Genomic DNA, 24,649 nt, shown 5'->3' with positions numbered 1-24,649 from the left:
TCCCTTTTGGAAGTTACTGTTAAATTTGCTTGAACCACACTTTTGGGCAGTGAACAATTTATAGGAACATACAACGTAGGAGCAGGAGTAGGCCATTTGGCCCTGCTCTGCCATTTTCTCTCTGTCCCTCTTTTTTTTCTTTCTCTCTCTCTCTCTCTCTCTCTCTCTCTTCTCTTCCACCCCCCATTGACCCTTGACTCCCTTGTCTATGAAAAATCTATCTAAGTCAGCCTTGAATAAATTCAGTGACCCAGCCTCCACTACTTTCTGGGGCAGAGAGTTCCAAAGATTAATCACTCTCGTATGTCCTTTGATTTCTGGCCCTGGAAACAACAATTTCCCTTTTTATATAGTTTACCAAACCATTCATCATTTTGGATGCCTCTATCAAATCCAGGGGCCGTGCAAGGATAATTGCTGCCATTGGCCAACCTTCAGCATGGCACTGCCACCTCCCCCCTCTTGATTGCTCAAAACATTCATCGCCACAAGAGCAATCAGGAGCTTCCTGATTGGTTGACAGCGTTAAAGTGGTATTTTTTGATTAGCTGGCACCATCCATTCTCATTCTCTCTCTCTCTCTTCCCCCCCCCCCCCTTTCCCTCTGCCGGCATGCTGAACAGGTAACTAACTAATGAACAAAACATTTTCCAGTGAAATTCTTTTTGCATTCATATTACATGACTTTGAATGCTAGAAATTTGGGCTTTGGAAGGTTCGCTGAGCAATGGTGAGATTTTCAATCTTTACAAGTGGGACATTCAAATATATTCTTGACAATCATCTGTGATGTTACTGATCAGGTCCAATTAGAGCTTAGAGCTGATGTCATAAGCAAATATTTGGTTGTTTTCAACCAGTGTTTTGAGACAACTCTAATACCTCCAACAATAATTTCTCATGCATTATCTTCTTGTTAACAGCCCTAATAAAAGAGGGTTGCTAAACGTATCAATCCCCAAAGTGTCCCAATCATTGCTGTTGGCAAATGGCTAATACGTTTATAATATATGAAACTATCACAATACAATCACTTGTGAATTTGCTTTTTGCAGCCTCACCATATAGTGTATTACCTACCTGTGTACAGCCATTTCACAAGGTAGACTACACTGAACCTCACACCATTTACTGTTGAGTGCTGCCTTCACCCGACCAAAGAACGCCTGCCTTCTCGCCAGCTCCGCAGTTAAGACCTGATGTATACGAATAACAGCTTCTTCCCACTTCACCATATGCTTTTGTTTCGCCCAACTCAGGATCTTCTCCTTGACATGGAATTTCTGGAGAAAAATTATGACCGTCCTCACCTGCTCGTTTGTCTTCGGCTTGGGCCTGAGCAACCGATGAGCCCTACTCAGTCAGCCTCGGGCACTCCACCCCCTCAGACAAGCCCGCAATTCTCAAATTCTGCCACCTCGACCTGTTCTCCAGGTGGTCCACCTTGGCTTTAAGTCCTTTGTTGGCTCCAACATCCTCCGTAGCTCCTCGCCATAGAGGTGAACTGGTCACTATGTTGCGACAGAATCTCCTCCAACCCCTTCAACTTCTCTCCTTGCTCCCGTACCTCGCCCGATGTCTTCAACACCGCCACCTTCACATGGGCCATCCCCACCTCCTTCATCGCAGCCATCATCTCCTTATGCATCGCCTCCATTTGTTTGGCGAACTGCCTCAAACTGTTCAGCTATCACCTCGGTCAAAGTCTACTGTGAAGCGTGCGGCCCCGCCCAGCGATTCAGTCTCCACCATCTTTCCTGCTGCTGGGCTGAACCACTCACTCGTCGAACTTCTTGCTCCCTTCTTCCCAGTGGCTTTTTTCTGGGTTTTGACATTCCCCACCTTCCTAATGTCTTCTTGTACCAGCTTATCCAAAGACTGCCCCTGCAATATTTTGGGCATTAAACTCCAAAACCCAGAGTCTCGACCAGGAGCCAACCAACGTGCGACTTCCACCTACATGCTGCCACCGGAAGTCATTTATGTTTCCTCACTATTAACATTCGACAGACTGGCAAAATTTATCCCCCTCATTTTTTTTCGAAGCCTACTATAACATTTCCAACTTTCCAGGCCTCTGGAATCATCCCTGTATCCAAGGAATATTGAAAATTTGTGGCCAGAGGCTCTGTAATTTCCATCCTTGAATGTATTTGATCTAGACCAGCTGACCATTCTACTTGGAGAGCTGCCATTCTTTTAAGTACATCCCCATTATATTTTATCCTATTCAATATCGCTATTGTCTTCTCCTTTGCTGATACATTGGCAGCATCTTCTCTCATAAAGACAGATGCAACGTACTGATTTATTACCCCAGCCATACCCTCGGTCTTCATAAGCAGATCTCCATTTTGTTGTCCTTCACTGCTCTGACATTTCTTTGACTGCACTTTTACGATTTGTATTGAAACAAAAATTTTTAGGTTCTATTTTGTACTATTTGTTCATTTATTCCTATACTATCTCTTTGCCCCTCTTACTCCCTTTTTTTATATCTCCACTGTGCTCTCTATGTTTCCAGATAAGGGAGCTGAATAGAATCAACAGCAGGAGCACAAGCTGATTTGTTTTTTCTTCTTCATTAAGAAAGGAACAACATTTGTAAAATGCCCCCTTTGCTGAGGTAACAGGGCAGCTGGCAGTTTAGTAGCTTTAGGTGAAGGTAGGGGGGAGAAAGGGAGGCCAGTCAAAGGAAACATGAACATTTAATGGTTTTGAAGTAATAAAATGTAGTAGTAATCACAAATTTAATTTATGTTGTAATATTTCATGAGATGCAATGATATTTGTAAAAGTTGTGTTGCAGTAAATTAAAGCAAAGTTGGTATATTTGGTAGGTGTTTGAGTTGAATGTTTATTATTTGTACCAGGCTCTGAAGAACACGGAGATTATAGGTGTAATAGAAGGAGGAGACATTCTTGAAGAAAGGCTGAGGTCCGTTAGAGAAACTGTGAAGCGGCCAGTTGGAGGTTTCCTTTTGGATGGGTTTCAGGGAGACAGCCTACACGATGACCCCAAACTGAACTTAATTTCCTCAGTCATAGGAGAACTGCCTGAAGATAAACCCAGGTAAGGGAAAATGCAAAATTTGGCAATCATTGTGTCTTCATTGAACAGATATTAATAAGCATCAGTCACCAGTACTTTTATTTAAAATCAGTCAAGGGGCATCACCAGCAAACAGATATTGGCATCTCTATGTCATCTTGAATACTTTTTCTAATTCAACATGATTTAGCCTTGCATCCACTCTGCATCAGGCAGTCGAATATTTGAGGAAATATTTCATCATTGGGGACAATTTATTTTCAATGGCTGTGTTTTAGCTACAAAGCTGTACTAAAAATACAGATCTATTGTGGTAAACTTCCTTAGGTCACAAACACATCGATTCTTCTCCATCCTGTGATTCTTAGACGGACCCACAACGTAGTGTCTGTTTTGGGTATTTTTACTTTGAGAATGAGTATCATGCCTTTCTATCTTAGTTTACGTCTCATCTATGTTAAATAAAATGGACCTATGGTCTCTGGAATTTAGAGGAAAACAAATTGATCTCACAGAATTGTTACAGCACAGAAAGAGGCCATTTAACCCATCATGTCTGAACTGGCTCTCCAAACAAGTATCATAACTTAGTGTCATTCCCTTGTGTTTTCCCTGTACATAGTCGATGGATAAGATAATCTACGGATAAGAGGTTGGCCAATTAGGACTCCAATGAGCAGAAGTTTTTTTACTCAGAAGGTTGTGAATCTTTGGGCTGCTCTGTTGCATATGTTTAAGGCTTAGATCGATAAATTTTGGGGCTCCAAGTGAATCAAGGGATATGGGAATAGGGTGGGAAAGAACATTGCTTCCATTCAAGTAATTATCTGATGCCCTCTTAATGCCTCGATTAAACCTGCATCCACCACACTTCTAGGCAATGATTTCCAGACCCGAACCACTCGTGTGAAATTTTTTTTCTCACATCGCATTTGCTTCTTTAGCGAATCACTGTAAATCTGTGCCCTCTCGATCTTGACCTTTTTACGAGCAGGATCGGTTTCTCCCCATCTACTCTGTCCAGCCAGTTCATGATTTTGAGTACCTATCAAATCTCTCAGCCACCTTCTCTTCCTACGAGAACAGTCCCAACTTCCCCAATCTATGCTCATAGCTGAAATTTCTCATTCCTGGAACCATTCTTGTAAATCTCTTCTGCACTCTATCCAATGCATTCACACCCTTTCTGGTGTGGCACTCAGAATTGTACACAATATTCCAGCTGAGGTCTAACTCGTGTCCTGTACATGTTCAACACAACCTCTTTGCTCTTGATCTCTACGCCATTATTAATAAAGCCCATTGAGAGCTCCCTGAATTCTGTATGTTTCAATGAGAGAACTCCATGAGATATTTGCTGAGAGGTTGTTTCCCCTGGCTGGAAAGGCTAGGGGGAATAGTCGATGGATAAGTTAGTCTATGGATAAGAGGTTGGCCAATTAGGATTCAGATGAGCAGAAGTTTCTTCACTCAGAAGGTTGTGAATCTTTTTGATGCTCAGTTGCATAAGGTTAAGGCTTAGACTGATAGATTTTTGGGTTCTAAGAGAATCAAGGGATATGGGGATAAGGTGGGAAAGACAGTTGAGGTAGATGATTAACCATGATCATTGTATTGAATGTAAGAGCAGGAGTGGATATATTTCCTACTCTGGTTCCTGTTTCTTATGTTTGATGAGCACAGGAAACAAACTCTCTATATCTTCACACATCATCTTTGAGCTCAATCGTCAGTCTTGGTGCAAGTTACACCTTTTCTGCTCCGGTTTCTGCTCACTCATTTGCATATCACCACTGGGCAGCTAATCTAGAAGCTCAGGCTAACGTTCTGGGTTCAAATGCCAGCACAACTGCTGGTGGAATTTAAATTCAATTCATAAAAATCATGAATTGATTGCTAATCTCAGTAATAATCATGAAACTTATCAATTGTGATAAATCTATCTGGTTAACTAATGCACTTTAGGGAAGGAAATATGTCATCCTTACTTGGTATGCCCTATGTGGGCCTCCAGAACCACAGCAATGTGGTTTGCTCTGAAATGCCCACTGAAATGACCAAGCAAGCCACTCAATTTAAGAATAATTAGGAAGGGGCAACGAATGCTGGCCTTGCTCGTGACACGGCTCTGGGCGCGCTGACAAAGCCAGCCTTTATTGTCTGTTCCTAATTACCCGTGAACAGCCTATATCTATTGCTGCATTTCTTGTGGTGTATTTACATCCATAGTGCTGTTAGAGAAGGAGTTCCAGGATTTTCACCCACAGACGATGAAGGAACCATCATATGTTTCCAAGTCAGGATGGTGTGTGAGCTCGAAGGAAACGTACAGATGGTGGTTTTTCCATGAGCTTGTTACTCATGTCCTTCTTGGTGGTAGAGGTTGAAAGTTTGGGGGAGGGGGGTGATTCTGTTGAAGAAGCTTTGGCTAGTTGTTGTTGTGCATCCCTGAATTCTAACTATCGCTGTCACTGTGCGTCAGTGGTGGATGGATGTCAATCACGTGAGCTGTTTTGTCCTGGATGGTGCTGGGCTTTTTGTTTATTATTGAAGTGTATGCATTCAGTACTCATCACACTAAAATAAAAACAGAAAATGCTGAAAATACTCAGCAGGACAGGGAGTATTTGTGAAGCGAAAAACAGAGTTAATAATTCAGGTGTGTAACTTGTCATCAGTCTTTGGGCGAAGATGATTGGCCTCCAACAACCACAATCATCTCCCTTTGTGCTAGGTATGACTCCAGTCAGTGAAGAATATTCTCCCGATTTCAATTGACTTCAATTTTGCTAGGCCTCTTTGATGCCACATTCAGTCAAATGCTCCCAAATGAGCAGAAACAACTGCTGTCTATGTTTTATGAACATTGCTCTTGTTTCTATTCACTCTCTGGGTCACGGTCAGATTTCAAAATAGGAATACGATGTGTTACTGCAATTGTACAGGGCATTGGTGAGGCCAGACCTGGAGTATTGTGTGTAGTTTTGGTGTCCTTATCTGATGAGGGATGTTCTTGCGATGTGGAGGAGTGCAGCAAAGGTTTACCAGGCTGATTCTTGGGATGCCAGGACTGTCATATGAGGAGAGAATAATTTGCTTAGGATTATATTAATTGGAGTTTAGAAGAGTGAGAGGGGATCTCATGGAAACTTATAAAATTCTAACAGGGTTAGACGGTAGATTCAGAAAGAATGTTCCCCATTGTGGAGGAGTACAGAACTAGGTGTCATAATTTGAGGATAAGGGGCAAACCTTTTGGGACTGAAGTGAGGATAAATTTCTTCACCCAGAGAGTGGTGCATATGTGGAATTCACTACCACAAAGTAGTTGAGGCCAAAATGTTGTGTGATTTCAAGAAGGAATTAGATATAGCACTTGGGGCTAATGGGTTATTGGGGGCAAGGTGGGGTCAGGTTATTAAATTTGATGATCAGCCATGATAGTGAATGGCTGAGCAGATTTGAAGGACCAAATGGCCTCTTCGTGCTTCCATTTTCTATGTATGTTCTCTGCAGGTGGCATTAGAAGTCAACAAGGTGAAGTAACCTCCATGCCCTTCACCAAATTATTTTAAGAATGATTGATTATGTTATTAGAGAAAAAAGAATTTACCTTTAGCACCTTGCACATCTGGAGATCTCAAAGTGCTTTACAGTCAGTGTTGTACTTTTGAAAGTGTAACATTGTTGTAATGTAGGAAAAGAAATCTTGCATTCAAATAGTGCCGATGGCATCGGGTCACCGCAAAGCATTTACAGGCAATGTAGGAAATGCAGCGTTGCTATTTGTAGGACTTTTCTGTGTGCAATGTAGTAATGACCAGACAAACCCTTTTTCTGTTAGTTGAGGGATAAATATTAGATTTGACATACGGGGAGAGTGACTCTTTCTGACATTGGGCCATGGATGCACCTGAGAAATGAGGCTGCCAATTTCAACAAAGCAATGCCTTACAAACTGTAATAAGCTGGATAACTAATTAAATTATTTTAGTGATGTTGATTGAGGAATAAATATTGGCCTAGGCACAAGAAGGACTCCCTTTTTTTTTCAAGTAGTGTAATGAGATCTGCCTGAGAGGACAGGTGAACCTTGATTGAAAGTCTCACCTGAAAGATGACTCTCTGACAGTGCAGCTCTCCCTGAGAACTGCATAAGGACTTCAGCTTAAGTCAGGCGATGAGGATAGAGTTAGAAAGGAAAAGCAGAGGTTCTAAATATTGGATTTGATTTGGCTCTTTCATAGGAAACTTCTATGATTTTGGTAAGTTGATGATGTGCATGAAATTTGTTAAACTCATTGTTGAATTTTCATTAGAGAAGTTTGTTTATAGGCAAAATTAATCAATGTGAAATATTATTCAGAGTGGTAAATGGTGCAGAGTACATTTCATAATTATTTCAGAAACGGGGTGGGATTCTCAGAGCCCCGCGCTGGGCCGGAGAATCACCGCAACCACGCCACGCCGCCCAGACGTTGCCGTGCAATTCTCCGAGCTACGGAGAATCGGCGCCATGTGTGCCAGCGCGCTTGCGCTTGGTGCGTCCCGGGCCGCTGTCCGCGGCCGGGCCGCTGATTCTCCGGGCCGAGCGGCTGCGCGGAAACGGCAGAGTCACACCGGCGCCATTCACCCCTGGTCGCTGCCGGTGGGAACTCTGCACGAAGGGTCTGGGGGCGGCCTGTGGGGCGGGGAAAAGCGTTCCTTCACCGGGGGGGCCTCCGATGGGGTCTGGCCCGCGATCAGGGCTCACCGAACGACAGGATGGCCTCTTTCTCCCCCTCTTCCCCCCTCCCCCCAACCCCGGGCCTACTTTGTTGCGCTTCCGGCCCGAGAACCCCTGTGCCATGTTGCGTCGGGGTCGGAGAGTTCCGTGAGTCTACCGCGCATGCGCGGGTTGGCGCCGCCCCCATTCCGCACCAGGATGTAAGGCTGGAGCGGCGTGAACCACTCCAGTGCCGTGCTGGCACCCTGTGGGGGCCAGAATCCCTACTGCCCGCGCCCGTTACGCGCCGTTGTGAAACGCGCCGGCGTTCACGACGACGTGGCCACTTAGTCCCGCGATCGGTGAATCGCGCCCATGGATCGAGCGTTTCCAACATTTCTGTTTCTGTATACTTTTAACCATAGTTATTCAACAAAGCTAATCGGATTCTGACAAAATTAGTATTTTGTTGTACCTCATAGCTGTTTAATATTGAAATATTTGTTCAAATTACCACCTCCTCCCCTTCCCTCCCCCAATATTAGGTTGATCCATGGGATTGGAAAGCCAGATGAAGTGCTGGAATGTATATCAAGAGGAGTGGATTTGTTTGAAGGTTTCTTCCCCTATCTGATGACCGAGCAAGGAAGAGCTCTGACGTTCAATTTTAAAGACAACATAGACCCAGAGACGGAAGGTACCAGTTATAGAATGTCAATGCGTTGTGTTAGTGTGCGGTGCATAACAAAAGTGGTCATGGTCTCTATAGTAGTCCATCGATATTATTATTCATAGCTTGGTATAATGTGTTCTCACCTGCCTTGAGCATCACTCTGTGTTGGCATCAGTTACTCCCTGATCGGGTATTCTGTACTTCAACAGCTCCCTATTCTTTTCCCAATAACGTGCCTTAGCCACAACCTCAGAGGAGCACCTCCTACTGTAATGAGGCATAGTATTTAAGAGACCATAAGACATAGGAGCAGAATTAGGCTACTTGGCCCATCGAGTCTGCTCCGCCATTCAATCATGGCTGATATTTTCTCATCCCCATCCTCCTGCCTTCTCCCCATAACCCCTGATCCCCTTATTAATCAAGAACCTATCTATCTCTGTCTTAAAGACACTCAGTGAATTGGCCTCCACCGCCTTCTGCAGCAAAGAGTTCCACAGTTTCACCACCCTCTGGCTGAAAAAGTTCCTCCTCATCTCCGTTTTAAAGGATCGTCCCTTTAATCTGAGATGGTGTCCTCTGGTTCTAGTTTTTCCTACAAGTGGAAACATCCTCTCCACGTCCACTCTATTCAGGCCTCGCAGTATCTTGTACGTTTCAATAAGGTCCCCTCTCATCCTTTTAAACTCCCAATGAGTACAGACCCAGAGTCCTCCAACGTTCCTCATACGACAAGTTCTTCATTCCAGGGATTATTCTTGTGAACTTCCTCTGGACCCTTTCCAAGACCAGCACATCCTTCCTCAGATATGGTGCCCAAAACTGCTCGCAATACTCCAAATGGGGTCTGACCAGAGCCTTATACAGCCTCAGAAGTACATCCCTGGTCTTGTATTCTAGCCCTCTTAACATTGTCATGTGAGAGTACCTTTAAGACATGGATGTTTAAGCAATGTACCTTTAAGAAAACAGTGATGTCATAGAGTGGGTGGAGCACAGCTCAATTCAGCCATTTTGCAGTTTTGGTTTTGCAGTTTGAAAAGTGCCTGGCTGGTTTTGCAGAGAACAGTTTAAAAGTAGAAAGCCAGTTTGAGACAGCAGCTTGAGAAGTTCTGGTTTGCTGTGATCTACTTGAAGGGAGAAAGCCAGGTTTGAGAAAGCAGCGTGGGTATGTCTATGGGTTTCCAGAGAGCTGCATGAAGAAAGCAAGGTGCTGGAGCTGAAGTCACCCAAGCTAAAAATCTCTGCCATAAAACAGAAAATATATATATCCTTTAACCTGATGTGATACTGTTTAAAGGTGTTAAGTCTCTTGGAAGTTTGAAGGAACATTTTAAGGAGTTATTTACTGTTGCAATATTTTCTGAGTTATCTTTGAAGTAAGGGGTGTTAAGAGGTCCAATGTTTATTTAAGATGTTAAGTTGTGTACATGGAATAAACAGTGTTTTGTGTTTAAAAACCCACGTGTCCATAATTGTAATCCCACACCTAGGGAAAAAGCCGCGTGCTCAGAAAAGCAACTAATATATTAAACGGTGAAGTTGGTTGAACTCCATTATACATTTTGGGGTTCTGAAAAGGCCTCGCCTATAACAACATGAAATCTAACGTTGCATTTGCCTTAACTGCCGACTGAACCTGCACATTAACCTTAAGAGAATCGTGAACAAGGACTCCCCAGTCCCTTTGTGCTTCTGCTTTCCGAAGCATTTCCCCATTTAAAAAATAGTCTATGCCTAGATTCCTCCTTCCAAAGTGCATAACCTCACACTTTTCCACATTGTATTTCATTTGCCACTTCATTGCCCATTCTCCTAGCTTGTCCAAGTCCTTCTGCAGCCCCCTTGCTTCCTCAATACTACCTGTCCCTCGACAGATCTTTGTATCATCTGCAAACTTAGCAAAAGTGCCTTCAGTACCTTCTTCCAGATCATTAATGTATATTGTAAACAGTTGTGGTCCCAGCACAGACCCATGAGGCACACCACTAGTCACCGGCTGCCATCCTGAAAAAGACCCCTTTATCCCCACTCTCTGCCATGTGCCAGTCAGCTAATCCTCTCTATGCCAGGAACCTACCCTTAACACCATGGGCTTTTAACTTATTTAACAGTCTCCTATGCGGCACCTTATCAAAGGCCTTCTGGGAATCTAAATAAATCATGTCCACTGATTCTCCTTTGTCTAATTTGCTTGTTACCTCCTCAAAGAACTTTAGCAGATTTGTTAGACATGACCTCCCTTTGACAAAGCCGTGCTGACTCAGCCCTATTTTATCATGCGCTTCCAAGTGCTTCACGATCTCATCTTTAACAACAGACTCTAAAATCTTACCAATGACTGAAGTCAGGCTAACCGGCCTATAATTTCCCATCATCTGCCTCCTTCCCTCCCTTCTTAAACAGTGGTGTTACATTAGCCACCTTCCAGTCCTCTGAGACCCTTCCTGCCTCCAGTGATTCCTGAAAGATCATCACTAATGCCTCCACAAATTCCTCAGCTATCTCTTTTAGGACCCTGGGGTATAGTCCATCCGGTCCAGGTGACTTATCCACCGTCAGACCTTTCAGTTTCCCCAGAACCTTCTCCTTCGTAATTGTCACTGCACTCACATCTGCCCCCTGGTTCTCCTGAAGCTCTGGCATCCCACTGGTGTCTTCCACCGTGAAGACTGATGCAAAGTAATTATTCAGTTCGTTTGCCATTTCTTTGTTTCCTATTATTACTTCTCCAGCCACATTTTCTCGTGGTCCAATGTCTATTTTTGCCTCTCTCTTACCTTTTATATATTGAAAAAATCTCTTCCTATCTTCCTTTATATTACTAGCTAGTTTGCATTCGTACTTCATCTTCTCCCCCCTTATTGTTTTTTTAGTTGTCCTCTGCTCGCTTTTAAAGGCTTCCCAATCCTCTGGTTTCCCACTAATACTCGCCACTTTGTATGCTTTTTCCTTAGCCTTTATGCTGTCCGTGACATCCCTCATCAGCCATAGATGCCTTGTCCTCCCCTTCGCATGTTTCCTCCTCCTTGGGATGAATTTCTGTTCTGCCTCCCTAATAACCCCCAAAAACTCCTGCCATTGCTGTTCCACTGTCTTCCCTGCTAGGCTCCTTCTCCAATCAACTCTGGCCAGCTCCTCCCTCATGTCTTTGTAGTTACCCTTATTTAATTGTAATACAGTTACATCTGATTGGAGCTTCTCCCTCTCAAACTGCAGGGTAAATTCTATCATATTGTGGTCACTGCTCCCTGAGGGTTCCTTCACCTTAAGCTCCCTAATCAAGTCTGCCTCATTACACATCACCAAATCCAGAATTGCCTGTTCCCGAGTAGGCTCGGTCACAAGCTGCTCCAAAAAAACATCTCTTAGACATTCCAGAAATTCCATTTCTTGGGATCCACTACCAACCTGATTTTCCCAGTTCACCTGCATATTGAAGTCCCCCATGATTATTGTAATATTGCCTTTTTTACATGCCTTTTCTATCTCCTGATTCATTTTCTGCCCCACATCCTGACTACTGCTAGGGGGCCTGAACATAACTCCCATCAGGGTCTTTTACCTTTGCGATTCTTCAACTCTACCCACAGAGATTCTATGCCTTCTGATCCTATATCGCTCCTTGCTATCAATTTAACTTCATTCCTTACTAGCAATGCAGCCTCGCCCCCTTTGCCCATCTGCCTGTCCTTTCGATAGGACATATATCCTGTATCATCAGGTGACTCCTAGAAGAACCTGCGCCCCGAAAGCTAATGATTCCAAACAAACCTGTTGGACTTTGACCTGGTGTTGTAAGACGTCTTGCTGTGCCCACCCCAGTCCAAAGCCGACATCGCCACACCTTTATATCACTGTTACCTGTTTCACAGCTGTAAACTTGTTAACAGGCTTGAAGCATATTTTTGATAATAGTTTTATTTAGTAGTGAAACCTATATGTTAACATTTCTTTGTCTGGGCTGGATTTCAAAACAGAAAGTGAGCATAGCTATTCCCTCTTATCCAGGTGTTTTAAATCATTTAGATTTTGGGCAAATGAAACTTGTCAATTTTGATTGGCTGCAGGCTATCTATTATAGATGTGGAGATGCCTGCGTTGGACTGGAGTGAGCACAGTAAGAAGTCTTTCAACACCAGGTTAAAGCCCAACAGGTTGTTTTGAATCACTATCTTTCGGAGCACTGCTCCTTTCTCAGGTGAATGAAGAGTTGGGTTCCAGAAACATCTATATACTCATACTCATGTGTGCGGAACTTGGTTATAAGTTTCTGCTCAGCCATACTACATACCCATGTCGATGATCTGGCACGTCTTGCAGAGATTACCATGGCAGGGTTGTGTGGTGTCGTGGTTGCTGTTCTGAAGGCTGGGTAGTTTCCTGCAAACAATGGTTTGTTGAGGTTGCACGGTTGTTTGAAGGCAAGTAGTGGGAGTGTGGGGATGACCTTGGCAAAATGGTTGTCTTTATCGCTGATGTGTTGAAGGTTGCAAAGAAGATGTCGTAGTTTCTCAGCTCAAGGAAAGTACCGGACGACAAAGGGTATTCTGTCGGTTGTGTCTCGTATTTTTCTTCCGAGGAGGTCGGTGCGGTTTTTTGCTGTGGCGCGTTGGAACTGCTGATCAATGAATCGAGCAGCATATCCCGTTCGTACGAGGGCATCTTTCAGTGTCTGTAGATGCCTGTTACGCTCCTCCTCATTTGAGCAGATCCTGTGTATATGGAGGGCTTGTCCAGAGGCATGGCTTCTTTAATGTGTTTAGGGTGGAAGCTGGAGAAGTGGAGCATCGTGAGGTTATCTGTGGGCTTGTGGTAAAGCAAAGTGCTGAGGTGACCGTCCTTGATGGAGATGAGTGTGTCCAAGAATGCAACCGATTCTGGAGAGTAGTCCATGGTGAGTCAGCTGGTGGGCTGGAACTTGTATGTCGGATATGGCACTCGACTCATTGATCTGCAAGACGTGCCAGATCATCGACATGGGTACCACCATTACACGTGAGAACATCACCCACCAGGTACATGGTACATACTCGTGCGACTCGGCCAATGTTGTCTACCCTCATACGCTGCAAGAAAGGATTTCCCAAAGCGTGGTACATTGGCGAAACCATGCAGACGCTGCGACAACGGATGAACGGACATCGCGCAACAATCGCCAGGAATGTTCAATTCCAGTCAGGGGACGCTTCAGCAGTCAAGGGCATTCAGCCTCTGATCTTCGGGTAAGCGTTCTCCAAGGCGGCCTTCAGGACGCGCGACAATGCAGAATCGCTGAGCTGAAACTTATAGCCAAGTTCCGCACACATGAGTAAGGCCTAAACCGGGACCTTGGATTCATGTCGCATTACATTCACCCCCCACCATCTGGCCTGGGTTTGTGAAATCCTACCAACTGTCGTGGCTAGAGTCAATTCACACCTCTCTCCAGTTGCTCCGTCTGGACCTGTAGACTTAATTACCTGAAAAGACTTGCATTCAAAGTATTGTCTTGCATCTTTGACTTTGTCTATGTTTCTGGAACCCACCTCTTCATTCACCTGAGGAAGGAGCAGTGCTCCGAAAGCTAGTGATTCAAAACAAACCTGTTAGACTTTAACCTGGTGTTGTAAGACTTCTTACTGTATCTATTATAGTTCAGAGGTCTCAGTCACTCCTTTATGCTGTTTGGTTGTTATATTCCACTTCCACATTGTAAATTATTTTTATTCTTTTCACGGGTGTTTGTTGCCCATTCCCAATTGCCTTTCAGAAGGTGGTGGCAAGCTACCTTCTTGAACTACTGCAGCCCATCTGGTGCAGACATAGTGCTGTTAGGAAGGGAGCTGTAATAATGAAGGAACAGTGATATGGTTCCACGTCAGGATGGTGAATGACTTTAAGGGAGCTTTCAGGCAGCAGAGTTCTTGCCCCCTTGTCTTTTTAGGTGGTAGACGTTGCGGGTTTGAAAGCTCCTTTCGAAGGAGTATTGGTGAGTTGCTGCTGTGAATTTTGTATTTAGTGTACACCACCACCACAGTTCATTGGTGGTGGAGGAAGTGAATAATTAAACTAGTGGATGGTGTGCTTTGTCCTGCATGGTGTTAAGGAGCTCGACAGGTGTTGGACTAAAACAAATTACTGCAGATGCTGGAATCTGAAACAAAAACCGAAAATACTGGACAATCTCAGCAGGTTTGACAGCATCGGTGGAGGGAGAAGGGAGCTAACGTTTCAAGTCTGGATGACTTTGTCAAAGCTGGAGAGGACTGGAAATAGGGTCAGATTTATACAGTTGTGGGGGTCATGGAGCGGTGGGGCTGATAGAGGGCCAGCGGTAGGTGGAGATTGACAAAGATGTTGTGGACAGAAAGACAAAAATAATGTAAATGGGGGTGAGGGTGCTGATGGTGGCACATAGAGATTAGAATGTTTGAATGGGAAACCAAGGTGAGCAGTGTGTTAAAGGGCAACTGGGAAGAGGGAACAAATGGCTCAAAAGTGGGGTGGGGGAGGGGGGCAATGGTGAGGAAAAAACAGATCTATGGAAGAAATAAATTGATAGAAATAAAAATAGGGTGAAGGTGGAGGAGAGAGTTCAGTCTGAAGTTGTTGAACTCCAATGTTAAATCCGGGAGGCTATTCGGAAGATAAGGTGCTGTTCCTCCAGTTTGAACTGGGCTTCACTGGAACATTGCAGCAGGCCAAAGATAGACATGTGGACGCGAGAGCAGGATGGTGAGCTGACTGTTGTTGAAGTTGCCTGATCCAGGCAAGTGGAAAATATTCCATAACATTTCTGATTTGTGGCTTGTAAATGGTGGACAGGTTCTGGGGAGTCAGATGGTGACTTACTCTTTCAGCTTATGCTCAAAAACAGGGTTCTAAAGTTTCAAACTTAATTTTTTGCATAACATTCCAAACAGTAATTGTCCACATGTGCCAATGACGAACTATTAAACTGAAATTGCAGTTTACGTTGCTGTGACCTAGTGCAGCTGAATCAAATAACCATGTGAGAAGTCCAGTAACTGATGCAATAACTGATGAAAGCTTTCTTTAACATCATATTTCACCTACTGTTAACTTGAGATGAGAGCTGAGAACAGTACAAGCACATTGTATAATACAAGTTCAAACTAAAACTCTAATAAATGCTTTGGATTATATTTCAGTGCTGGAAAGAAATGGCTGTGGGGATAATGAGATTAGTAACAAGCCCTTGGGCAATGAGGGCAAGATGATTCCTTTTACAACTGACTTGAGAAGTGAACAGTAAGTGTTAATGAATTTTTAATAAACTTGTTAATAAATGTGGTGGAGTATTTCTATATAACCCTTATTTTTCTTTGTATAACAAAACGAGAAATGCATTGCAGGAAAGACTGATCTAATTTCTCTTCTGTGGGCTCCTATGGTACAGTATCTGATCAGTTGTCAGCTCTTTGTAATGAACCAAATGACTTGACAAATTTTACTATGGCAGTGAACATAGGACATTCTTGCTTTTTTATCTAGTTTCCCATTGGATAAAAATAATATCATCAGTGAAACGGACATACTGCAGGAAGAACCCTGTGTCGCAAACATGTTAATTGCAGTATTATTTTCTCTCATTCAATAGTCCACTCCTTAATCTTTTAAACTCAACCAGCCCGTGCCAATCATTTTACCTTTTGTATCGGCTGAAGTGTGTACAGTTTGGTGTACAGTACAGGCAGCGGTTGCACCTTCTTCTGGAGAAGAAAACCCGAGGATAAGCCCTGAATGCATGGAATTGGATTTGCCATCAAGAACTAACTCGTCACCCGACTTTCGGAGCTTCCAGTCGGCATCAACGAATGCCTCATGACTCTCCGTCTACAACTTGCCAAGAACCAGCATATGCCTCAACCCTTGAAGACTATGATGGCTCCAAAGAAAGATCTGGAGGATAAGATCATGCTCCTTGGGGACCTCAACACCAGGGTTGGAAAGAACTCCTAACTCTGGAAAGGAAACCTCGGAAAGAAAAGAGTGGGGAATTGCAACTCCAACGGAGTTCTCCTGCGCACCAAATGTGAGGAATACCAGCTGGTCATCACTTACATATTGTTCTGCCAAAAATACAAGTTCAAGACTTGTTGGAGACATCCACAAAGCACTGGCACATGATTCAACTACATCATCATCCGATTCTAAGACAAAAAGGATGTCCTCGTCATCAAAGGAATGGCCAGTGCAGTCGACTACTGGACAGCAGCACAGGCACATCGCTCCTCTATATTCATTAAACTCCACCAGAAGCAGCGAAAGATGAAGAAACAGCTCAGAAAAAAGATCAACGTTGAATGGCTTCAAGAGCCAAGCACGCTAGTGAACATCCAACAATGTCTTCACCAAAACCTAAAAAGCTTTAATTCTAGTGGAGGAAAACTGGAAAGAGCTGAAGACAGCCATCACCTCGAGCTGTGAAGAAACCATCAGTTACAAGTCAAGATAACACCAAGACTAGTTCAACGAGAACGACTACATCATCCAAGACCTCATCTACCCACAGCCGGCAAATCACATCACCTGCAAGGCAAAGCGGAGAACTCCTCAAACAGCAAAGGCAGAGGTACAAAGAAGAACTAGGAAAAATTAAGAACTAATGGTGGACTGAGAAAGCTAGGGAGTTGTAACTCCTCGCTGACGAGCACAACTCCCGGGGCTTCTTCAATGCCACCAAGGCAATATGTGGACCCAACGGCCCAAGCCTCAAACCGGTGCGGAGTAAGGACCGAACCCTTTTGAGAGTGAAATAACATCAACCTTTGATGCAGTGAACAGTTCACAGTACTCCTAAACTGTATTTCAATCGTAGATGAGGAAGTGTTGGTGGAAATCCCCCAACTCTCCATCAAAGATGGTCTTGGACTCTCACCAAGCGTGGATAAAGTTGAAGCCGCTATTAGAAACATGAAGAAAGGAAAAGCTGCGGGAGTGGATGGGATTCCATCAGAGAAGAGATCAACCATCATCTGTTCCTGAAAATCTGGGGACAGAGAAGAAATGAGTGCTGTCATTACCATCTTCAAGAAAAGAGACAAAGCGGACTATGGAAACTACCGAGGAATCTCACTACTCTCCATTGCCGGCAAGATCATCACCCAAATCCTTGCTAGCCATCTTTTCCCAGTTTCTGAAGAAATCCTTCTGGGAAGCCAGTGTGGCTTCCGACCAAACCGTGGAACAATGGACATTATTTTCACTGCTCAACAAGTTCAATAAAAATGCCAGGAGCAATATCAACCACTCTACATGGCCTTCATTGATCTCACCAAGTCGTTTGACTCAATCAAGCGGCAAGCACTATGGAAGACCCTGTTAAAGGCTGGCTGCCCAGATAAATTCATCAACTTCCTCCAATGGCTCCAATGCAAGATGTTGGCGACAGTCCTCACCGTCAAAATAAGACAGAAACTTTTGAGGTCAAGATTGGGGTCAAGCAAGGATATGCTACGGCCGCCACCATTTTCCACATTTTCGTTGCCACCATCCTTCACGTTGGCAAGAACAAGCTTCCAGTGGCGTGGACGTCGTCTACAGAATGAAAACTTTTCAGCCTCAACTGGTTGAACTCCAAAAAGAAAGCGACTTACTGACATCAGTTATGGAACTTCAATTTCAATATGCGGGTAACACTGCCATTTCTGCTCTCGCGGTAGAGAATTTCCAAGCTCTGCTTGACACCTTTGTGGAAGCGTACCAAAGAATCAGACTCAGCCTCAACCTGAAGAATCAAGTCCTTTACCAACACCAATCCTCCTCCCCCCCCCCCACCTCGGCAAGATCCGGTCTCTCCCTCATCAAGATCAATGGATAAACCCTCGCACACATGGAACGTGGAAGCAACCTTTCATCTAAAGCTGTCATTGACGTGGAAACCCAAAATGGTATCCAATCCGCGCACGACACCCAAGGATGAGAGTCTTTGATGACCCGACATCTGTACTGACACTAAGATCCTCCTGTACAAGCAGTCATCCTCCCAACTCTCCTATATGGCTCAGAAGCCTAAACTGCGTACAGGCGCCATCTCAGGGCTCTGGAGGGTTACCATCAGGGTTACCAGAAGGGGTCTCTGAGATGGATTCTCCACGTCAGCTGGGAGGACAGACTCACTAACACCAGCATCATTGAAGGTGTCAAGAGTACCAGAATCGAAGCCATGATCATCTGAAACCAACTCCGCTGGGCCAGTTATGTGCTAGGATGCCAGAGTTCGGATTGCAAATGCAAATCTTCTTCGCCCAGCTCAAGGAAGGCACCAGAACTAGAGAAGGATAAAGGAAACGCTTCAAAGACACCCTGAAGTCTTACCTCGAAATGCAACATGGATGTCAATGCCTGGGAGACCCTTATTCAGAAGAGGAGGAACTTCCTGATTGAAGGGACTCAAGGGGTGGCACAGTGATTTGCACTGCTGCCTCACCGCGCCAGGGACCCAGGTTCAATTCTGGTCTTGGTTACTGTATGGAGTTTGCACGCTATCCCCATGTCTGCAAGAGTTTCCCCCAGGTACTCCGTTTCTTCCCATAGTCCAAAGATGTGCAGGTTAGGTGGATTGGCCGTGCTGAATTGCACCTTAGGTAATTGGCAATTCTAAATTGCCCCTTGGTGTGCAAAGATATACGGGTTAGGTGGGGTTATGGATTTAGGTCAGGGGCACGCGTAGGGTTCTTTTTCAAAGGGTCGGCAGACTTTATGGACTGAATGGCCTCCATCTGCACTGTCGCGATTCTATGGTTCTAATTCTTCAAAAACACCTAACGGCAAGAAAAAGTCCCGAAAAGGAGCCTGAAAAGGAAGACCAGCAGTCTTTAAGGACCAATCCCACCTCCCTGAAACATCCACCAAATGTGCAGTAGAATATGCAGCCCGAGCCACCCAAGAACCCACAAAACCCATGACCAGGGGACTTCCGGGTGCGGCGATGACCAGCTAAGTCACACGTTTCGGCAGCTCCCGGTGGAAAGGACTTTTGGGCTCTTAATAGGAGCCCCAACGGCAATCTTAACGGCTAAAAACACTGTGCGGTAAACCAGAAGGGAATCCCCCCCCTGGACACGGATGGAAAAAGGAGAGGAAAGTGGCCGGATTGCGGTGGATCCTCTAGAGCAGCGGCCAGGAAGGCAGGCACAAAGCAAGATGGCGTCTGAAGGAGGCAGTTTAATATGGGGCCCTGACCAACAAGAGTTCCTGCGGCGTTGCGTGGAAGAACTCAGAAAGGAGATGAAGAAGGAGCTGTTGGCCCCGATATTACAGGCGATTGAAGGGCTAAAGGAGGAGCAAAAGACTCCGGAGCAGGAGCTTCGGGTCGTGAAGGCAAAGGCTGCTGAGAATGAGGACGACATTCAGGGCCTGGTGGTGAAGACCGGGATGCACGAGGTACAACACAAAAGGTGTGTGGAAAGGCTGGAGGTGCTGGAGAATAATGCGAGGAGGAAGAATTTAAGGATTCTTGGTCTTCCCGAAGGGGCGGACGTCGGGGCATATGTGAGCACGATGCTGCACTCGTTAATGGGATCGGAGGCCCCGACGGGCCCGTTGGAGGTGGAGGGAGCGTATCGAGTTATGGCACGAAGACCAAGGGCTGGAGAAATTCCTCGAGCCATAGTGGTGAGATTTCTCCGATATAAGGACAGAGAGATGGTCCTCAGATGGGCAAAGAAAACTCTGAGCAGTAGGTGGGAGAACGCGGTGATCCACGTATATCAAGATTGGAGTGCGGAGGTGGCGAGAAGGGAGGGCAAGCTTTAATCGGGCCAAGGCGGTGCTGCACAAAAGGAAGGTTAAATTTGGAATGCTGCAGCCGGCAAGACTGTGGGTCACACATTAAGGGAAACACCACTACTTTGAAACGGCAGAAGAGGCGTGGACATTTATTGTCGAGAAGAAACAGGAATAAGCGGGCTAGAAAAAGAACGTTTGGGACAAAGTGGTGGGGCGAATATGTGGGGTGAAGAGGGGGGGAAAGGGGGAAGAGATGATTTCCCAAGTTGTTAATCCTGCGACCCTGTAACTTTTCTCTCTTCCCCATGTCGTGGGGGAGGGAGGATGAGGAGCTGGGGGCGCCGGCCATTGGGGGTGGGGCCAAATGGGAAGCACGGGCTTTGTTCCCGCGCTATGGTAATCATGGCGGAAACAGGGAAGCAGGAAGGAGGGGGCCTCGCACAGTGGGAGCCGAGGTCACGGGGGGAAGCCGAGATCGGCCAGAGTTTGCTGACTTCTGGGAGTAACATGGGGGGTGCAATTACGCTAGTGAGGGATCTAGGGCGGGGGGGTTAACTGGGTTGCTGCTGCTGGGGAGAAGGGGGAGCTGGTATGGGGTGGGGCGGGAGGGCGCCGTTGGGGGGAGATACGGCTACATGGGAACCGGGTGAGGAGCTGGATTGAAAAAGGAGATGGCTAGTCGACAAGGGGGGGGCGGTAAAGAGCCCCCCAACCCGGCTGATCACGTGGAATGTGAGAGGGCTGAACGGGCCGATAAAGAGGGCACGGGTACTCGCACACCTAAAGAAACTTAAGGCAGATGTGGTTATGATGCAGGAGACGCATCTGAAACTGATAGACCAGGTCAGACTATGCAAAGGATGGGCGGGGCAGGTGTTTCATTCGGGGCTAGACGCAAAAAACAGGGGGGTGGCTATACTAGTGGGGAAGCGGGTAATGTTTGAGGCAAAGACCATAGTGGCGGATAATGGGGGCAGATACGTGATGGTGAGTGGCAAATTGCAAGGGAAGGCGGTGGTCTTAGTGAACGTATATGCCCCGAACTGGGATGATGCCAACTTTATGAGGCGCATGTTAGGACGTATCCCGGACCTAGAGGTGGGGAAGTTGGTAATGGGTGGAGATTTTAATACGGGGCTGGACCCAGGGCTGGACAGATCGAGGTCCAGGACCGGAAGGAGGCCGGCTGCAGCTAGGGTGCTTAAGGACTTTATGGAGCAGATGGGAGGAGTAGACCCCTGGAGATTTAGTAGACCTAGGAGTAAGGAGTTTCCGTTTTTCTCCTATGTCCACAAAGTTTATTCACGGATAGACTTTTTTGTTTTGGGAAGGGCACTGATCCCGAAGGGGGCGGGGACGGAGTACACGGCTATAGCTATTTCAGATCACGCTCCACATTGGGTGGACCTGAAGATAGGGGAGGAAAAAGAACAGCGTCCACCCTGGAGAATGGACATGGGATTATTCGCAGATGAGGGTGTGTGTTTAAGGGTGAGGGGGTGTAATGAAAGGTACTTGGAACTCGATGATAATGGGGAGGTCCAGGTGGGAGTGGTTTGGGAGGCGCTGAAGGCAGTGGTTAGAGGGGAGCTGGTATCTATTAGGGCACATAAAGGAAAGCAGGAGGGTAGGGAAAGGGAGCGGTTGTTGAAAGAACTTTGAGGGTGGACAGACAATATGCGGAGGCACCGGAGGAGGGACTGTACAGGGAAAGGCAAAGGCTACATATAGAATTTGACTTGTTGACTACGGGTAATGCAGAGGCACAATGGAGGAAGGCACAGGGTGTACAGTACAAATATGGGGAGAAGGCGAGCAGGTTGCTGGCCCACCAACTGAGGAAAAGGGGAGCAGCGAGGGAGATAGGGGGGGTGAGAGATGAGGAGGGAGAGATGGAGCGGGGAGCGGAGAGAGTGAATGGCGTGTTCAAGGCATTTTATGAAAGATTATATGAAGCTCAGCCCCCGGATGGGAAGGAGAGAATGATGTGCTTTCTGGATCAGCTGGAATTTCCTAAGGTGGAGCAGCAGGAGAGGGCGGGACTGGGAGGACAGATTGAGACGGAGGAAGTAGTGAAAGGGATTGGGAGCATGCAGGCAGGGAAGGCCCCGGGACCAGACGGATTCCCAGTTGAATTCTATAGGAAATATATGGACTTGCTCGCCCCGCTGCTGATGAGAACCTTTAATGAGGCAAAGGAAGGGGGGCAGCCGCCGCCGACTATGTCAGAGGCAACGATATCGCTCCTCCTAAAGAAGGAAAAAGACCCGCTGCAATGCGGGTCCTATAGGCCTATTTACCTCCTGAATGTGGACACTAAGATTCTGGCCAAGGTAATGGCAACGAGGATAGAGGATTGTGTCCCGGGGGTGGTTCATGAGGACCAAACTGGGTTTGTGAAGGGGAGACAGCTGAATACAAATATACGGAGGCTGCTAGGGGTAATGATGATGCCCCCACCAGAGGGGGAAGCGGAGATAGTGGTGGCGATGGATGCCGAGAAAGCATTTGATAGAATGGAGTGGGATTATTTGTGGGAGGTGCTGAGGAGATTTGGCTTTGGACATGGGTATATCAGATGGGTACAGTTGCTGTATAGGGCCCCGATGGCGAGCGTGGTCACGAATGGACGGGGGTCTGATTATTTTCGGCTCCATACAGGGACGAGGCAGGGATATCCTCTGCCCCCGTTATTGTTTGCACTGGCCATTGAGCCCCTGGCCATAGCACTGAGGGGTTCCAGGAAGTGGAGGGGAGTACTCGGGAGGAGAAGAACACCGGGTATCTCTGTAGCGGATGATTTGTTGCTATATGTGGCGGACCCGGCGGAGGGGATGCCAGAGATAATGCGGATACTTGGGGTGTTTAGGGATTTTTCAGGGTATAAATTGAACATGGGGAAAAGTGAGTTGTTTGTGGTGCATCCAGGGGAGCAGAGCAGAGAAATAGAGGATTTACCGTTGAGGAAGGTAACAAGGGACGTTCGGTACTTGGGGATCCAGATAGCCAAGAATTGGGGTACATTACATAGGCTTAACTTAACGCGGTTGGTGGAACAGATGGAGGAGGACTTTAAGAGATGGGACATGGTGTCCCTGTCACTGGCAGGTAGGGTGCAGGCGGTTAAAATGGTGGTCCTCCCGAGATTCCTTTTTGTGTTTCAATGCCTCCCGGTGGTGGTCACGAAGGCTTTTTTCAAAAGAATCGAGAAGAGTATTATGAGTTTTGTGTGGGCCTGGAAGACCCCGAGAGTGAGGAGGGGATTTTTGCAGCGTAGTAGGGACAGTGGGGGGCTGGCACTACCGAGCCTAAGTGAGTACTACTGGGCCGCCAATATTTCAATGGTGTGTAAGTGGATGGGAGAAGAGGAGGGAGCGGCGTGGAAGAGATTGGAGAGGGCGTCCTGCAGGGGGACTAGCCTACAAGCTATGGTGACGGCACCGTTGCCGTTCTCACCGAAGAAATACACCACAAACCCGGTGGTGGTGGCTACATTGAAAATTTGGGGGCAGTTGAGACAGCATAGGGGAAAGACGGGAGCCTCGGTGCGGTCCCCGATAAGAAATAACCATAGGTTTGTTCCGGGGAGAATGGATGGGGGATTTGGAGCATGGCAAAGAGCAGGGGTAGCACAATTGAGAGATCTGTTCGTAGATGGGACGTTTGCGAGTCTGGGAGCGCTGACGGAAAAATATGGGTTGCCCCAAGGGAATGCATTTCGGTATATGCAACTGAGGGCTTTTGCGAGGCAACAGGTGAGGGAATTCCCGCAGTTCCCGACGCAGGAGGTGCAGGATAGAGTGATCTCAGAGACATGGGTGGGGGATGGTAAGGTGTCGGACATATATAGGGAAATGAGGGACAAGGGGGAGAGCATGGTAGATGAGCTGAAAGGGAAATGGGAAGGAGAGCTGAGGGAGGAGATTGAGGAGCGGCTGTGGGCTGATGCCCTACGTAGGGTAAACTCATCGTCCTCGTGTGCCAGGCTAAGCCTGATACAATTTAAGGTGTTACACAGGGCGCATATGACTGGAGCACGGCTCAGTAAATTTTTTGGGATAGAGGATAGGTGTGCGAGATGCTCGAGAAGCCCAGCGAATCACACCCACATGTTCTGGTCATGCCCGGCACTACAGGGGTTTTGGGTGGGGGTGGCAAAGGTGCTTTCGAAGGTGGTGGGGGTCCAGGTCGAACCAAGCTGGGGGTTGGCTATATTTGGGGTTGCAGAAGAGCCGGGAGTGCAGGAGGCGAGCGAGGCTGATGTTTTGGCCTTTGCGTCCCTAGTAGCCCGGCGCAGGATATTGTTAATGTGGAAGGAAGCCAAGCCCCCGGGTGTGGAGACCTGGATAAACGACATGGCAGGGTTTATAAAGTTAGAACGGATTAAGTTTGTACTAAGGGGTTCGGCTCAAGGGTTCACCAGGCGGTGGCAGCCGTTCGTCGACTGCCTCACAGAAAGATAGAGGGAATGGAAAAGAAGAAG

The 24,649-nt window shown here is 46.4% G+C and overlaps 1 protein-coding gene across 4 annotated transcripts in view; it reads left to right on the top strand.

Moving 5' to 3' along the window:
* Positions 1-24,649, top strand: part of qtrt2 (queuine tRNA-ribosyltransferase accessory subunit 2) — a 61,863-nt gene that overhangs the window by 32,405 nt on the left and 4,809 nt on the right. For all 4 annotated transcript variants that reach the window (XM_072514057.1, XM_072514058.1, XM_072514059.1 and 1 more), the window contains 3 exons: positions 2,874-3,073; positions 8,303-8,454; positions 15,585-15,684. In XM_072514057.1, coding sequence (XP_072370158.1) covers positions 2,874-3,073; positions 8,303-8,454; positions 15,585-15,684 — 452 coding nt within the window. The remainder of the gene's footprint in view (positions 1-2,873; positions 3,074-8,302; positions 8,455-15,584; positions 15,685-24,649) is intronic.

Source organism: Scyliorhinus torazame, chromosome 8 (genome assembly GCF_047496885.1).
Source record: "Scyliorhinus torazame isolate Kashiwa2021f chromosome 8, sScyTor2.1, whole genome shotgun sequence".
Taxonomy (NCBI): Eukaryota; Metazoa; Chordata; class Chondrichthyes; order Carcharhiniformes; family Scyliorhinidae; genus Scyliorhinus; species Scyliorhinus torazame.
This window is presented reverse-complemented; position numbering and strand designations above follow the sequence as displayed.